Source organism: Lonchura striata, chromosome 3, assembly GCF_050655825.1.
Source record: "Lonchura striata isolate lonStrDom1 chromosome 3, ASM5065582v1, whole genome shotgun sequence".
Classification (NCBI taxonomy): Eukaryota; Metazoa; Chordata; class Aves; order Passeriformes; family Estrildidae; genus Lonchura; species Lonchura striata.
Genome location: NC_140705.1, coordinates 34484192 through 34501325, shown reverse-complemented (window position 1 = coordinate 34501325; position 17134 = coordinate 34484192). Strand labels below are relative to the sequence as shown.

Below are 17134 nucleotides of genomic sequence, written 5' to 3'. Positions count from 1 at the left end.
ATCAGTAAGAATGTGTATGTTAATCTGATTAGACTCAAAGTCTCCTAAAGAGGAAAAACAGCACACGATGAGATTATCAGAAGTTTTTAGGCAATGAAATATATCAAGAAATCTTTATTTACTCTCCTGGGTGTGGACTGTGGCTTATATAAATTTCTGAAATCAGGGGCAGGTGTCTGGGAATTCTACTGCAAAGAAAATATGCAGGGGATTCTCATTCATATCACTTTTCTGAATTTGCACCTCTTTCCAAGCCCAGCTATTGGGTGGGTTTTATTGTTCATTACATTTTGAACTTGACACTGTGAAGATCAAATAAGCAGCCAGTCATCAATTAACTTTACAGAGCATATACTTCAATATTCACAACACATATGCATTGCAGGCATAAAGGGGGGTGGTGAGGGGTGGTGGTGTGGGGAGTGTTGGGGGGTGTGCACACATGTAGAAGGATCCAGGGAATGGTCTGCTCAGTTAACACACAAGTTTCCAAACATGTGGATTATACATGCTTCTTCTACTTCTTTTCCCCACATCTTTCATTCCAAATGCAGGCGAATGCACATACACACACATGCTCACCTTTGATATAAAATTGGGCCTGGCCCTTGCTGTGAATGTAATTTTCTTCTGCTTGGTGGCTCTCTTAAACGCTCTTCTGTAAATGGTCTGAGGGGGCCACCAGGTAAGGGAATTTTGGCCCACCATGTTTTAAACCTCATCACACATTAGAGCCAGAAGCAGCAATAGCTTCTCATTGTAAATTGTGCCTGTTATTGTAATTTATCAGGATCAAACAGTTGCTGGCAGCCCTTTCGATAATATCCAGTTTCAGTGTCTATATCAGCATTGAGCAAAATCAAACATGGCTTGCGAACAGAGGTTTAGTGATAAATAAATCACTCAGGGAGCTTTAAAGAAACAACTCTTCAGACACACCAATGTTATGGTACTTGTCTTTATTTCTCTTCCAGCTTTCCTTTCTTTTCTTTTCTTTTCTTTTCTTTTCTTTTCTTTTCTTTTCTTTTCTTTTCTTTTTTTTTTTTCTTTTTTTTTTTTTTTTTTAATTTGATTCACAGTGTTCAGATGACATGTGTTTTGACTTATTCAGCCATTTGGAGTACAGGTGCATGACTGTGTTTTTGATGGAGTGTTGCTATTCTGGAGTGCTCCATCCAAAACACAATCCCACACATGTAATCCAAACTGCAGAAGATGAGTCAACCATCTTCTCTTTTCCATGATAATTAGACATTTTTTTTTCATTCAAAGTTACACACTTATTAGTTGCAGATGCTATGCTTGAACAATATTGTTGAATCTTAAAAGGCTTTCACACCATGCTATTTTATCCCTCAGAGTGGAGGAAATGAACAAAAGTCCAAGCTTATCCAATTTTAAATTAAATCACTTCAAATATTATTACACTGAGAGACAATTGTGGCACCTAAATACCTTTAGTATACATGTAAAAATCATAGCCTAATAGTCAATTAAATATATACAGCAGCTTGCCAGGGAAGGTTTGGTATAATTAAGGGATTTGTGGAACAGCAGCTTACAGCCTTACTAATCCAGGCAGGCCACACATCTAAGTGTCTTTTCTTTGAAAATATTTCTCAGTTTCTTATCACATTAAGAAAATGACCATTCCCAGAAGCCTGAAATAACAAAGAAATCTCAGTAGGTTTTAAATCCTTAAGCTAGGTATTATTTTCTGGACAAATGCTTGCAAAAGGCTGTTTTCACAGGTCTTAATACACACTGTCTCAATATATACAGGTCTTAATATACACTGAACCTTGGGACTACTGGTGTTTATTTCTGGTACCTTAGGAGCTAATAGGTGATTAGTGAGGTAGGTATGGAGAGAAAAAGATACAGGAGAACAGGTGTCATAGTCCTTTGAGGCTAAGTGTTAAGGACTATTTTAGTCCTGCAACAAGCCGATCTCTTGGCATTTTTCATACTAGGTGGGTGGTAGACGGACACCAAAGGTTCCACTGCTGGAAATCTCTAAGTAATGACAGGTCATATCCCTAAGCACTGTTTATAGAGGGAAAAAAAAAAAAAAAAATCTGTCAAATCTCCAGATTTGAATTCCAGAGTAGTGAGGTTTTCTATTCCATACTCCCTATCTGGCTGGCTCTCATTTCATGTACACAGAATATCAGTTTAGATTATCTTTTTTTTCCAGGTAAGGAAAAATTAAACCAAAAATCAGGAGTCACATGCTGGTTCCAGAAAGGTTGCTTCACCTGGTGCAAAATGAAACCTTCTTATACCAGCACAAGGCAACAAAGGTGTCGTGCTAGAAATGTGCTCAAGGTGAGGGACCTGCACATCCCTGAAATGACCCCAAGCAGAGCTGGGGATGTGGCCACAGAGAAGGAGACCTCAGATTTCCCTGACTTCCTCCTCCCCCATTTCTGTACCAATAGCATCTGTACAAACAGCATGGGACTGAACCCTCTGTTCCACGAGCGAGAAGATGACAAGTGAGACAGCTACATTAAACTGACAAAACATGTAAACTTGCCTCTTACAGAGAACTGACTTGTAATAGTCACCCTGTCCCTCCATCAGTGCTGGTTATCACATCCCATGGGTTTTGTTATTACATGTGAAGCCAGTTTTGAGGAGGTTTGTCCTTCACTGGCCAAAGACAAAAAGGGGTATCCATGTCCACTTATCTATCTTTTTTCCATTCACCTGGACAGTCCACAGATCAGCTGGTGGAGCATAACTTATATAGGCAACAATACCTGGCAAGAATCTGATTTTTCCCCCTGAAGCTTTTAAGATCTGATGCTCAATTCCCTATTCAGGAATGTAAGACAGAGAGATGTCAAGGAAAATTAAAAATTGTGGAACAGATTATTTTCTGATTAAATTACAATGAGAAAAAAACTTGAGGAGAAAGGTAATAGGGATAAATTTCACACTCCAGTTCTCCTGCCAAAATGTACACTGTAACTACCTTTAACCTGATGAAAAATAGTACTTAAAATCCCCTTAGTTCACACATGAACACCCTCAGTCAGGCACGGGGGAGCTGAACCTCTTGAACAGTGCAAATTGGTGTTGGATTAGCACTGGTTATCACACCTGTAAGCATGTCCTGTTCCACACCACATCTGTCATGGGAGACATGGGAGACCAGAGGAATGCCACAGTCACATGGGTAAAGAGCAGTTTGGAGGGACTTTTATCATATGCCTCTAATATAAGAAACAAGCAGAACATTCCTGAGCTGCAGAGCAAGTTTGGGACACACTTAGCAGTGGGCTTCAAACAGGTAACAATCCCAACCTTTGACACAGACAAAGCTCAACATCACGGATGCACAGCTACTTCGAAAACATTTTAACTGATTTTCCCGAGGAAATGTACAAATCTCTCTTTTGATCTCTTCCAACCCAAAATAAGCATCCTACACTGAATGAAGGGAAGCACAAGCCTTGGCTGAGCGTGTGTTTCAGGTATCCACCCCTCCAATAACAGATCATTTTTAAATCAAGCCCCCCCAAACACTGAACACTTCCAATTTGCACTAAACACATCAGTTTCATTCTTTTTCTGCACAGTAGGATAAAATGTGATGTTATGACTAGCTGTATTTTATGGGAAAAATCTCCTGTGTCCATCCCTAAGCTACCTAACTTTCTGAGGAAAACATTGAAAATTGCAAATTTCTCCCTTAAGATTTTATACCACTGTTGTACCAACAAATCTAATTGCACTTGCCACACTACTTTTTCAGATACTTATCTGAAGAGAAACGATGTTCCTCCCCTAAATCAGCTTTTTATTATAAACACACATGCATGTGCTGTTTATTGTACTTTAAAAATACAAAAAAAAAAAAAAAACCCAAAAGAAAAGTGGAGCGCAGAGAAAGTTCTTCAAACTGCATTTGGAGAGTGACCCAAGATGTGGGAAAGTTGTCTATTGCTTATGTTATTTTTTTCACCCACTTTTGAGTGCTTTGAGGCTACATTTCCCCTGAGTTATGACAGATATTGCCACCCACCTTAGTTCTTCCTGCCTCTGCCCTAACAGAACCTCTTTGTTGTTTTATCTAATCAGATTCAGAGGCCCTGCTAGAGTTGGCTCTTTCAGACTGTTCAAAGTGGTTATATTTCTTATTTCCCAGGCTTCAGAAGAACTAAAAATAACCAAGTGAAAATCTGAAATGCAAAGCTAACATTCCCGCCAGTGCTAAGCAGATATATTGTCAGGATCAACGAAAGATGTTACAGATCTGAAAAATTTTAATAAATCAGAATGCTTCCTTTTTCTCTGCAGAATTTTCTGAGTTTGATCTTTCCTAAGCCACCAAGAAATTTTTAGAAAAATATTTACCTTAACTTTTTCTGAACAGAACACATGCAGTATGTTTTCACACAAAGATAAAAACATACTACAAAACTTTCTATATGCAAAGGAGAATATTCAAGGCAGATGAGGGTTTACAGTTCAAGTGATCTCAGGTGGAAGCGACCCAAGTTGTTTCTCCAGTCTCACAGAGCAGGAATTGTAAGCATGTTGCCTGATGCCAAGAACTGAGAATTTTCACTGGCAAAGAAGGATCTACAGTAGGCACAAGGCAGCATAATTCAAGTAAATCAAAAGTGCAACAGTTAGTCAAACCAGCCATGTTTGTATCTATCTTTGCATAATAATTTTCCCAGGATTTCTCAAGAGCAGCAGAAGGTATCTTGCTCCACTAGCTGGATTACGCAGTGGAGGAACATTTTCTAACGAATTTATAGAGAATCAGGAAATTAAAGAAAAAGCAGTGTTAAATGTTGGCAAATGCACTTTAATCTGAGAGAATGATAAGCACCTTTAATTATTGACTGCAAACAATCACCCTCTTGAAAGAATTTTTAATTGCTTACAGTTGCTGGTGATAGGAGAGTTTCCTCTATGATGGTGAAGGATTTATTCCTGCAGCCAGTAATTACAGCACCTTTGCACTCTTCCACAGAAACTGGGAAGCTGTACAGGGCACAACATTAAGACAATTAAACATTTACACAAATAAGCCAAAGGGAGGATCCATTTTCAAAAAGCATGAGAAACAGTGAACGTCTGCTAACTTCCAGAAAACGGGAAATGGCCAGCAACAGCCCAGCTTCCAAACTTCAAACTTTGCGGCTCCCTTCAAAGGATGCAAGAAGAAATAAGATTTGTGACTAGTCTGAGTCTCTGGAATAATTTGAAACATGACACAGAATTTAGTTCTCAGCCCACGGAGAAAATTCACGATGGAAAAAAACCCATACCGTGAGATGCTGAGTTCAGGCTACTGTAACTGAATCTACCAAAAATCCAACCCTTGGGATGAGAGGACTTGTTATTAGTGACAGAACAAAATGAGACCTGCAGCGAACCAAAAGTGAAAGCATTAAAAATGCTCTTTTGAACTACAATTATAGTTATGTTAACTATTTTGTAACTAATCCTAATTTGGCTACCATTTTCTCCCATATGGAATACAGTTACACACTTTTTGTTTGTTTTCTGTGCAATTTCTAGTTATGGAAGGCTTTTCTTTTTTCTGATGTGCATACTGGAAAGGGCTTTTATTGCATTGTCACTTAAGGAAGTCTCATCACGGTGAGCATACACAGAGAATGCAATTTTAACTTTAGTCCACCACTGTTTGTTTCCTTTTGATTTAGCAGGAAACTGTTAACCCCTAAAAAAACATAACCAAGAAAATGGTGAAATATTTATTATCATAATCTTGTATTTCACATATTTGTAGGCTCAGAACTGAAATACTATCTGATGCAATGCTTCAGCTAAAGTGAATGCGGCAGAGACTTTGGTTTTTATTTGATATCTTTTTCCCCATTGACTTTTATGGACAATACAAAACCGAAATTAGCAGAATAAAAGTGTGGATATTTTATTCCTTTTAATTTTGCCATTAATCTTTGGAAATTAATAATCCACGAAGCCTCATATTTTTGCTGTTTAGCAAGAAAAACATATGCACTATGTGTGCACATGCCACATATTTAAATGAGAAGCCAATGATTACAGCAGGAAAATCTGGTTTCATAGAAGACAACAAAGGCTTCCCATCCATGTCAGCAGAGCCTGAAATTTACCTTATAATTTGGGACTCTGTCCAGCAGGATCTATTTTAGCATTTGCATCCATCATTCTGCTTTATTAGCACTGCTGCCCAAATTGCCCAAACGTTCCTGGCTGAAATTCATGACTAGCCCCGCTCTCACATTTTTTAAGTTCTGCTGTTAAGAGCTCTTGAGAAAATTGCTCCAACTGGTTGGCATTAGAAGGAAATGAAAATCTTTTAAGTGGCTATTGTGCATATTATTTGAATGCACTGGATGACATTTCAACACCAGGCAATGCCTCCTCTCCACCACAGTCATCAAGAGTGGTTTAGGTTTTTTTCTTTTCCATATGGGCACTGAGGTTTCCAACAGCACTGATCCCTCTGCACATTCTTCTATACTATATACAAGGCTCTTTGAACATATTTCAGCAAACAGAAAAGCTTCAATGTGCAAGAGTTTTTAGCAGCTTGAAGGACTGAGCCCTTGATGTGATTATTTGATCATATATGAAGTAACTCTCATGATCAATGAGTGATGTCACAGCTATCACTTTGAAGTCAATAGTAAAATTTGCACTGGCTTAAATCTGAGCAGGATCAAGGCATGAAGCATGACTGACATTCTTTTAATTAATTTCCATATTTCTTTTTAAATTCTCATGCCTCACTCCATGCTTTTTCATGCAACAAGAGCAAATGTTGAAAATGGATGTTTTCACCATCAGTGGGCTGTCGTGTGTAACAAATTGTTCTAGTATATTAGTTTATGTGGGCATTCTATCCTTGATCACCTCCCACATTTCCCACAGACAGCAGCAGAAGTTGCACATAAAGATGAAAAAAATACTTTGCAAACGGAAATATAATACTCCATCTGCAGACAATAGGCCTGATTGAAAGAAGTGCTAAAGCACCTTTAGCAAAGTAATTCCCATAGACTTGTGTGGAAAATACAGAGCCTGTATTTCTTTGCTTCTTTGAATTTAAACTGTAATTTATACTAGATTTAAAAAATCTGGGATAGATAAAGGCCATATTGGAAGCGCTGTCTTTATCTCCCAAGCTAACAGGAAATGAGAGGCAGTAATAGGACTTTAACTGGTTTCTCACTTGCAATGAGTATCCAAACACTCGCTGAAGAAAACTTCCTTTCAAAATCTTTTCGTTCCAAGTCTGCTGAACAGAGAATCAAAACGTGTGTGTGTGTGTGTGTGTGTGTGTGTGTGTGTGTGTGTGTGAACAATGTCCATTTGTATTCTTAAGTGAACTTGTTTTATTTTACCATTTACTAAATGCTGGCATAAAAATTCCTGAAGCAACGTGACTCTCACAACAAACACAAGTGACAGACCCTCGCTGGAGAGCACATGCAAGCACAGACTGCAATTGTTCTGTGGTTATTTGAGAGGCAGTGGTCAGGGAAACAGGGGTCATTAATTTCCCTGCGTGTTTTAAACATTTCCAGAGATGTGCTAAAATGTATTAAAAGCACAACGGCCGACATCTAAAGCTGAGACATTAGGAAAACTTTAGAAAGGGATTTCTGTGAAAAAGCGAGAAGGGATGCTTTGAGTCTGACCCTTGCATTAGGGAATTACACACACTTTTAACCCTTTGCTTGTTGCTTTTCCTGGAGTTGTACGACTTCTGGAGACGTGCTTGGGGTGGAGGCGGAAGGAAACCTGCTCCGCCCGTGTGGCTGCGGGGTGTTGCGGCTGCCAGGGCCTTCGGTGCCCGCTCGGCGGGGCGAGCGCGACCGCAGCCCGGCTCCCGAGGCTCGGACCGGGAAACCGCTCCCGCCCCGTCCCCTCACCGCCCAGGGACCGCCGCCAGGGGGCGCGGCTCCGCCCGCCGCCCCTTCCGCCGCTGCCGCCCGGGCTCGTCCCGCTCCCCGTCCCCGTCCCCGTCCCCGTCCCCTCGCGTGTCCCGCGGCGGGCATGGCACCCCGTCCTGTCCCCTCCCATCCCGCGTGGCCGCTCCCGCGCCGTGTGTCCCGCGCGGGGCGGGCGGAGCAGAGGGAAGCCAGCGGTTCTGGCGGGATCACGTGGCGCGGCCCCTGCTGGCGGGCGGGACGGTGGCCGGGAGGGTTTCCCGGGCAACCGCGCCGCCGGCGAGCGCGGCGGCCGCGCTGAGCGGGGCCCGGCGCGGTGCAGGTGCGTGCCCGGCGCCCGGGCAGCGCTCGGCTCCGAGCCGCGGCCTCTCCCCTCCCGCTGCTCCCCGGGCGCCCGTCGGGCCTTGGAGCCGGGCCCGGCCCGCGCGTCCCCGAGCCCCGCGCGTCCCCGAGCCCCGCGCGTCCCCGAGCCCCGCGCGTCCCCGAGCCCCGCGCGTCCCCGCTCCAGGGAAAGCCGGCGGAGGAGGAAGAGGATCGGGCCATGGCTGGGATGATTGGAAGGTTACATGAAATGTGTTAGGCTGTCTAAGCTTTCCCCCACCCCAGTGGTTTAGCCATACCTCCTCAAAACTTCCGCTGTCCGCGCTGTGTTGTAGTATATACCCCAGCCAGTTCCGCCTTTGTTTTGTGCGCGAAGTCGTTTGTGAGCCGCCCGGTCTGAAGATACGGCTGAAAAGTATGTTTGCTAAGGTTAATGTTTGCCTCTGATCGTCTGTTACCGAAACGGTAAACATGTTTTTTGTCCGTTGGGTTACATGTTGTTTTTATAAAAGATGTAATTATAGGGTAAGCAGAATAAAGCCGTCATTCTAAGGTAGGAAGAAGTAAGGATAATGTCAGGAGAATCACTTTGTTTTTCTGGCAAAGCTAGAATTAAATATTCCCCACTTGCTAAAGTAACACGCACCGTTACTAAATTGCTAAAGCATCCTGTGTTTAACATCAAGTGTTCTTTGATGTGAAAGTATAAAAGGATACTGGATTATGTGTGCCCTGAGAGGTAACGTTCTTAATCTCCTTACCATGTTTTCAGAGATATTGTCCAAATGCTTACATAAGGATACCGTGCTGAATCCAACGCCTGGGCAGTCTGCTATATAACTTCATTTTTTTAACTGCCAAAGCCAAAATGTCGGGTGGTCTATGGATGGATAAGGAGTGAAAGCAGGAAACAGTTGTCACAACTCGCCTGTCAAAATCAATTTACTAGGTAGGTAACAGTCCTGTGTACTGAGTGGGCTCCATGCCGGGAGAAGTTTTATTTAATGGTAAAAGCACTTTTGCAAATGTTTAGCCCTTTTATGTTCACATCACACTTCTCAGGTGGGAAGATGCTAGTGCAGTTTAATGCTGCCGTACATATGCATTTTTGAAGGCAGCCATATGTGTTGATACACAAAAGCTTTGCAGCCTTTGGGTCGTTGGACATATTTTGTACCTGAGGAGTTGATGCAGACTTAGGGGAAGGAGAGGGGGGCAAGTGTCATTGGCTTTCAGTCTCAGGGCAGTTCAAACCAAATGCCATTCCCTAACCTTAAAAAGCTTTACATGTATTTATTTATTGTTTACTAAATCCAAAGCATAGCCGAGATGATGAAACAAAGCTAACAGTGCCAGATGTCCCCAGTGTTGCAGAAGAAACATAGAAAGGAATTAAAAACCCTTCAATGGAAATATTACTGCAGTAGATTCTCATTTGATTATTAACAGAATTTTTAATTGTGTTGCTAAGAGAGTTAGTTTTTGAAGAAAACTGTAAAGATGCTGAAGTGAATCATATTTTATTTATCCCTTGAAGTTTAAATGCTGAAGCTGGTGTTTTGAAAATGAGTATTTTGCTTGTGAGGAATTTGGGTGATACAGGTACATTTGCACTGATTGTCTCAGTGCATAGTTTGGTAAGGAATGGGAGAATGGTGTTTGTCATCTCTTAAGTTTTGGATTGAGTTTTTTTTGCTTACAGCTCTATTCAAGCAAATCATTAGGTTACATCAATTTCAGAATGCATTTAATTAACTTCAATTTAAATTTTATTTTTTTTTAGACTCATTATGGCTCATCAATTTTCAAAGGAAGAATTAGATGAGCAGTTTGAAGAGTTTCTGAAAGAGGTATGTTTGAGAACAAGGTCACATCCCTATTCTCTATTTTAAAATGGGGGAAATTAAGTATGGAAGAATATGAAATGTAAGATTCAGCTGTGCTTTTATCGCATAATTAACATAGCTATCTTATCTATTGGTCTTTGCAATGTCTTAATTGCTAAGCTAAATTCATACTATTTTCTTGTATTGAAATCAAGAGAAGAGTTTTGTAATTAAATAAATATTTTTTCATTGCCTGGTTGTATCTTCAGAAAGAGCCCTTGGTTCTTGATTTTTGTTTCAGTTTTATTGTTGGTGCTCCTTAGTACCAGAAGCTTCAAATTGATGTATAATTGAAAATGAGTTTAAAAAAATCTGCCTGTATATACACACAAGTTGCATTTTAAAAATTTCTGTATTTTTCTGTGCAGTGCTTACTCCCACTGAATTATATTTAAAAATTATTTTATAAAATGAAGCATGTTGTAATGATTAGAAAATTTGAATTAGATTCCTTTAATTCCTCATGGTGCTTCATGGTTTTCAGTACTGGCAAAATCATGCAACTCTATGGGTTGTGACTTAAGCTAAGAATAATCAGACATGATCTAAATGCCCTGACTAAATGTGTTTTTTTTCAATGCAAATTAGACCTGTAATTTCAGAACTTGCCCTCTGGTCTGTAAGAACACAGTGTGGTAACCCTAAAACATAAATACTTTTACATAAGGCCTTTACTAGATTTTAATTCTGTATATAAGTTTAACTAATGATAGCAGAGATTATTTCTGGAGTCTCTGTTATATGTAACATATGCTTGAATTTTTTTTAAAGTAGAGTTTGTGTTACAATTTAATGACTTGTGAAAAGTAATTTAATGATGCAACTAAGTTAGCACTCTTGAACTCACTGAAAATATTAATGTGAGTAAAATTATAAAACTAGTCTTTGCATTTCCTTTAAAATTCGTTACTTACTGTTGTTACAAAGGGAGTTGTTCTGGGGAAGAGAAAGGAGTTTTTTTTCTTTTATTTGTTATGCACATCTGTCAAAACTCTGCATGTGATTGCTTCTACTATTTTATTCCTCATTTGACATGCTCTTCTTCCTCCTCAGCTATTGCTCATACAGAGAATGCTCATTAAAAAAAAATTCAAATAACTATTGAATTATTCTAAGTGGCATTTGGAATGTCACAGAGAATGTAACTTTAACATTACATATCTTAATTTTTTTATAATTTCAATCCAAAACTGTTTTCAAACTGCTAACCAGTTATTAAAAATACTTATTATGCTTTTTGCCAGCTAGGTACAGACCTGAATAACAATTATGTTTGTCTACTCTCTGTTATTTTTACACAGGCATTTTCTACTACGTCCTTCTCTTTGCTCTTGTTTTTTATAAAAATTGCTTGGCCTTTTAATATTAGAAAGATGAGAAACTGATGTGCTCTATTTCTTGAAATCTCTCTGTAGGTGATGTTTGTGTTGAGAGTGTCACAGCAGGTGGGGAATAGTAAAATCTGTTTCTCAGTAGTTTGGGGAAAACAATGTTATTTAAGCAAATCTTTCAAAGAGGAAATGGAGCAGGATTTTTCCATTTTAAATAACTCTTAATGAATCTGTGGGGTGAGGCTGTGTATGTATGTTTGTGATTAAAACATATGAAGTTAAAAGACTGTATATACAGCTGGATGATGCAGGTCTAATATGAGAATTAAACTAAGTCTTTTGGCATATACACTGAACTTCAAAAGCTATCAGTGGATTTTCTATACTATTATCATTATACAGGAGGAAACAAATGTGTAGTAACAATGACTGCCTGTAGGATAAATCCTTTAATGATTCCCTCTGCCTGGTTATGCTTTTTCCCAACCCCTTGCCAAGATAGCCTGTTGTCACCCATAATTCTTCCCATAATCCTTTCTTCTGTACTGTTTCTGTTCCTATGGTCCATCCACTCCTCACCATCAGTATCTTGTTTTGGTGTACTTCCTCCTATTGTCAACTGGGTTTCCACTAAGCATCATCTGTCATACTGGTTTAGCTCCAGGTTTTCAGTGTTTGCTGTGCCGTTCTCTTGGGACGTACAATGTGAGGAAGTCTTTCTAATGCACAGTGTTTCAGTTAATTGAATTAATTGCCCTTTTTTTGATGACTTAAAGCAATGTTGTGAAAAAACTGTTGTCTGCTTCTAGTATTTTAAGTGGACCTTTGTTCTACTTGATACTCATAGATGCTTGAGAAGGAAGACTTTCAAATCCTTATTAAAATATCTGTAGAATAGTATCTGGAAGAGAAGCACCACACATTAGGCCATGTTAGAAAAACATTTTAGGTTTTTTATTAAAAGATCAAATAGATTAACATATTATTGTGTAATAAAAGCACAATTTGGAGTAGACTTATTTAACTGAAAAATACTGGTTTCATGAATTAATTAGGACAACTGGTCACGAAAGTCTGAGTGGTTTAGATTAAGTTTTAAGTTCCCTCACATGCAAAGGAGGTGGTAAACTGATGATGTGCCATGTACTTGTTCTAGTTCTTATCCTAGCCTCTTTAGTCTTTTATTTGAGATTAAACAACTGATACTTTCTGTGTGTCTGTGTTCCTGAAAGTCTGAGAGGCTGTCTTGTGGAGGAGAGGAAGAAACTGGTGCCACTTAGTGGTGCTGAGAAGTCATTATGAGTCCAAAAAGTTGATTGATGATTGATTGATTGATTGATTTACCTTTTTTTCAAAGGAAGGGAAAAAAAAAATCAAGGTTTTGCTGTTGAGACAACTGACATGTTGGGGAAATTGCGCCAGTAGTTTTGTGTCAGCATTTCTCTCCCAGCTGCTGCAGCTTTACTGTCTGCAGTTGACAAGATGGCTGGACATGGAAAGATTCCAGAATTTGAGCACAGCCTGTGGGAGTTGCAGGTTCTTCAGTTACAATCCACTAAGGAGCATGAGCATTCACTGAAGTTCTGCTTGCAGAGCAGTAGATTCTGTGGGTTGCAAAAGAAACAGCAAGTGATAGCAGATCTTGCTTGCATCAAGCTCCTGTCAGTGCTTCCAACTAGCAGAGGCAGTCTGAACTTTGGGGACAATAGCATTGGTACTTGTGTTGTGACTAGTGTCAGGAAATTGTTATTAGTGGGGTATTTATTAGAAATCTGAAGCTGTTTTGTTCTGTGTCACAGAGCCAACTTAGAGAAATTGCAATACATCCTGTTGTCTAGTAGTTTCATTATTTATTCAAATTGTAGTGTTTTAAAGTACAAGACTCAAAGCACTTCTTTCTTTCTGAGATATATGATAGGCATTTAGTTTTCTCTAGTGAAATTGAAAGCTCTGAAGATGTTCTTGATCAGAAATACTAATAAGAATATTTTATTACAATTTTTCTTAATTTATAGTTTTATGTAATTGGCATTTGATTTTTGAATGTTCTTGTTAAGCCCAGAGAAGTTGAAGTTTTAGTCATATAGTAAAAGCAGGCTTTTATGGCAGTGTTTTTAATGTAATAGAAGGCAGAGGCTTGTTTTAATAAATCATACCCTTGTGTTTTACATTTAAGTATCAACAATCCTGTTGCCTCTAATATTGGGTTTATACTATGAGATTTTCTTATTTGTGACTATTGCAAAAGTGAAGCTTTTGAAATTTTCCCATGTGATGCATTTCATATGTGAATTCTTTGTTTCTTACCATTTATGGATTTTACTAGCTGTGCACCATGTTCTTTAAGACACTTTAGGACAATTGGTTTTAACAATTGGTTTAAATTTAGATAAAAAGTATTAGATTCCCCTTAACCCCAGTTTGCTGCACAAAGAATATGCAGAACGTAAGGTTGTAATGCAGTAGTTTAATGAATATTTCCTTGTTCAGTGTGTGGATATCTAATTGTGACTCTAAGCCTGCTGTAGGCCACAAAGAACTTTATTAAATGAAAAGAGCAGAAGTTAGTTGTATTTTCCTTCCTGTTACTTATCACTAACTTAAATTCATATAGTGTCCATACTCAGATTTTTTTTTCCATCAATTTAAGCCATCAGTCAAAATCAGCATGGATGACTAACATACGAAAGTGTAATACACAGTTGGGTAGGAATGGTTCTGTCATTTCTATTTTATTCCATGAATACAAAGTATAAAATTAATTTCTGAAATCTGATTTGCTGGTAACTAGAATGTTGCTTGCTAGTGCATATTTATTTTTAGAATATTAATAATAATATTCACATACAAAGCAAGGACAAGATAAAATTATTTCTGCTGTAATTCATTATCGTCAAGAATATAGCCAGAGTTTTGGTTTTTCTTTGTCTTAACCAATTGAAAATTGTATGTTCATTTGAACATACATTCTCTGAAGCAGTCAACTCTTAACGTATCCAAATTCAGGCAGTGGGATTATTAAAATATACAGTATTATGCCATATGAATATAGTTATTGTTTCTTAATCAGTTTTGTCATGTATATATAAAAAAGGCGAACAGTGGGGAGTAATGAAAGGCATCTGGACTCAGAAGTCCAGAACTGAGTGACTGAAACAATGTAAAAATGTCAAAGCTCTGTTTAATCTTGTATGCAATTGATTCAGTCTCTTTCAGATGATTCACTTGGAAATTCAAAGAAAAAGTCCAGCGTTCTTGAGAAACTGGGACAGCCCAGGAAAAAAGAAAAGAAGAAAAAGGATTCAGTGCCCTGGTGGTTATCTGAGGAAGACTCGGATGATGGTGGTAAATTTAAAGTTTTGCAATGTTTTGGCCACAGGGGGTCAGGCTAGTTCTTTCTCATACTGTATGTTAGGCCTGGTTTGAGATTAAGCTGGTGCCACTCAAGTGTTTCAGAGTGCTACAGTGCAAGTTTGTAAAGCATAAAAGTCAAATAGAATTGTATTTTTTAATGGTTCATATTCAAGCTGTATGCAAACTATCTGCTAGGTTTTTTCTGCAGCTTTTGAATTAATAAATCTTGTAAAAATAAGCATATTATAAATAAATAGTTAGAAAATATAACTGACGAACTTGCAGAAATACTGGTATATGTGTTTTGTAGCCAACCTGTTCTTTATACTGACTTTTTATAGCTTTCTGTTTTCAAAACTGTAGTGGGAAAAGGCCAGTTTCTATAAACATATGCTAAGTGCAGCATTTGTAGTAAGTTGGAAAAGCACAAAGAAAGAAAAACTTTTCAACACCAGCTGAATCCAAGATGTATGTCTTCAGTATTCTCAGCATTTCCCTTGCCAATAACTGTGGCTCAAGGCAAAATGGGCTGTGATGACATGATTGCTGGTTCAGTATTGACATGGTCATATAGTTCTGGAAGAAAATATATAATTGTTAGCAAACTTTCCACCTCTATTTTTTTAATTTCTACATTGCCTTCTTGTTGGGTAGTAAAACTGTTGTAGTGAGTTAACACTGGATGTTTGCCTCTTCTTCTTGTAGTAATTGCTGGTTTCTTAATTTTCATGATTCATATTAATTGCAAGTGGATCTTAACAGAAAGTTACAAAAATCAGTTTTTTCATCTGACAGAGTTAAAATACTGCTGGTAATCTCAAATTTTAAGACTAGCTGTCAGTGTTGTTTTAGTGAGGAGTCAAATCCCAGTCAGCAGTTGTGCCATTTAGGCTTAATCCTAATGGGTGGTACCTGGTCTTTGTGGTACCACCTATTGCTACCACCACTTCTTTGTCTTGGCTTTTTAAGATGTTTATATAAACTCAGATGGATTGGAGAAAGTTCTTATCAGGTGTTATGAGATATGATGATTTCCTTACAGCTTTTCAAATAATGTAAGTATGAAGTGTTCTTGCTGGGCAATGTGAGAATTAAGAGGTTACCATGACCTCATTTTTCTACACACTATCAAAGAAAATTCTGATTATTTCAGAAGCTCAGCATGTTTCTGGGATGCTTAAGGCAATCCAACTTTGATACTTCTTATGGTAGAAAACACACTGGAATAGGTTCCTAAAGGGCAGGGTAATTACAAGTTTTAGAGAACAGTGCTTGTGTGGATTAAGTAAAATTCAAAACAGTCACAAGAAACAATGAGATTATATTGACATGTTCTATCCAAACAATTTCCACCACTGTAATTTTTAAAATTAAGAATATCTTATCAGTTGTCTGGGTTAACTAGAGGTAAAGCTATTAGAACTGGAACAAACTTGATGTACAGTTTACTGATGTGTAAATATCTGGTAAACTTTACAAGGTATTCCTTCAGAATAGCTTCTCATTTAACAGAAAAACATTCAGAAGGTGAGCCTACCCAGTTTTGCCAGTATGGAATCAATTTACATGCAAAAGAAGCTAGCTTGTTCATATTAATGAACAGTTGATGTTCATGAATATGTTGATGAGGGGCTGGTTTGTGGGGGTTTTTTGGAAGGAGTTGAAAGTAATATGTGTGTAATGCATTTCAACTCCAAGATCCAACATCTTGGCAGCTGGACTTAACAAAGCTGAGACTATAGGAGTGAACGCCAAATGTGCCAGATCCATGCATAGAATTCTTCCCTGAGCACCATTTTTACCAGGCAGATTATTAGTTTTATTTCATTTGCTGCTCTGTCACCACTCTTGTGTGCACTCATGGAGCATATGCAGTATGCCATATCTCACCTGCTACTTTACTACTGCCAAGCAGAGTGGTCTTTAATTCCTGCTAGAGAGCTTTCCTCTTTCTGTCTTGGCAAGAAGGTAGTAACTCTGTGGCATGAAGTGGATCTCCTGGTTGTGGTGTCCCATGAGGAAAGGGATATATTTGTCACACTGGACACTTGTAAATGGTAGCAGTTGTAAAATGTGTGCTATGATGAATGCCTTTCTGCAAGGGAGTGTCTAGTTGTAGGGCAGTTAACTTAGAGTCAAAAGAGAGCCATTTGCAGAGACCACCTTGGCCACCTTTGGGCTAAATTGAGTTTTCCTCTGCAGTTTTATGTGGCTATAATTTTACTTCATGTAGATGTATTTGTGGTGGTCTGAAATGGCAGGTTGGGTGACTATAAGGAATTCAGGTGTTGATAGTCTTCCAGAACTGCTCATG

General features: G+C 38.7%; 1 protein-coding gene and 1 long non-coding RNA gene across 4 annotated transcripts in view; one reads left to right on the top strand and one right to left on the bottom strand.

Moving 5' to 3' along the window:
* Positions 1–975: 975 nt before the first annotated feature.
* On the bottom strand, positions 976–8662 carry LOC146767842 (uncharacterized). Its single transcript, XR_014953660.1, has 2 exons — positions 8549–8662; positions 976–5004 (listed from the first exon to the last, which is right to left on the bottom strand). It is a non-coding gene; the product is annotated as an uncharacterized LOC146767842 (long non-coding RNA).
* Positions 8663–9057: 395 nt separating this feature from the next.
* Positions 9058–17134, top strand: part of CEP162 (centrosomal protein 162) — a 43348-nt gene continuing 35271 nt past the window's right edge. For 2 of the 3 annotated variants that reach the window (XM_085574795.1, XM_085574794.1), the window contains exons 1-3: positions 9058–9198; positions 10033–10099; positions 14673–14808. In XM_085574795.1, coding sequence (XP_085430921.1) covers positions 10040–10099; positions 14673–14808 — 196 coding nt within the window. In that variant the 5' untranslated portion in view covers positions 9058–9198; positions 10033–10039. Of the gene's footprint in view, positions 9199–10032; positions 10100–14672; positions 14812–17134 lie in introns of all 3 variants that reach the window. The other variant, XM_021545984.4, reaches the window with a different exon arrangement.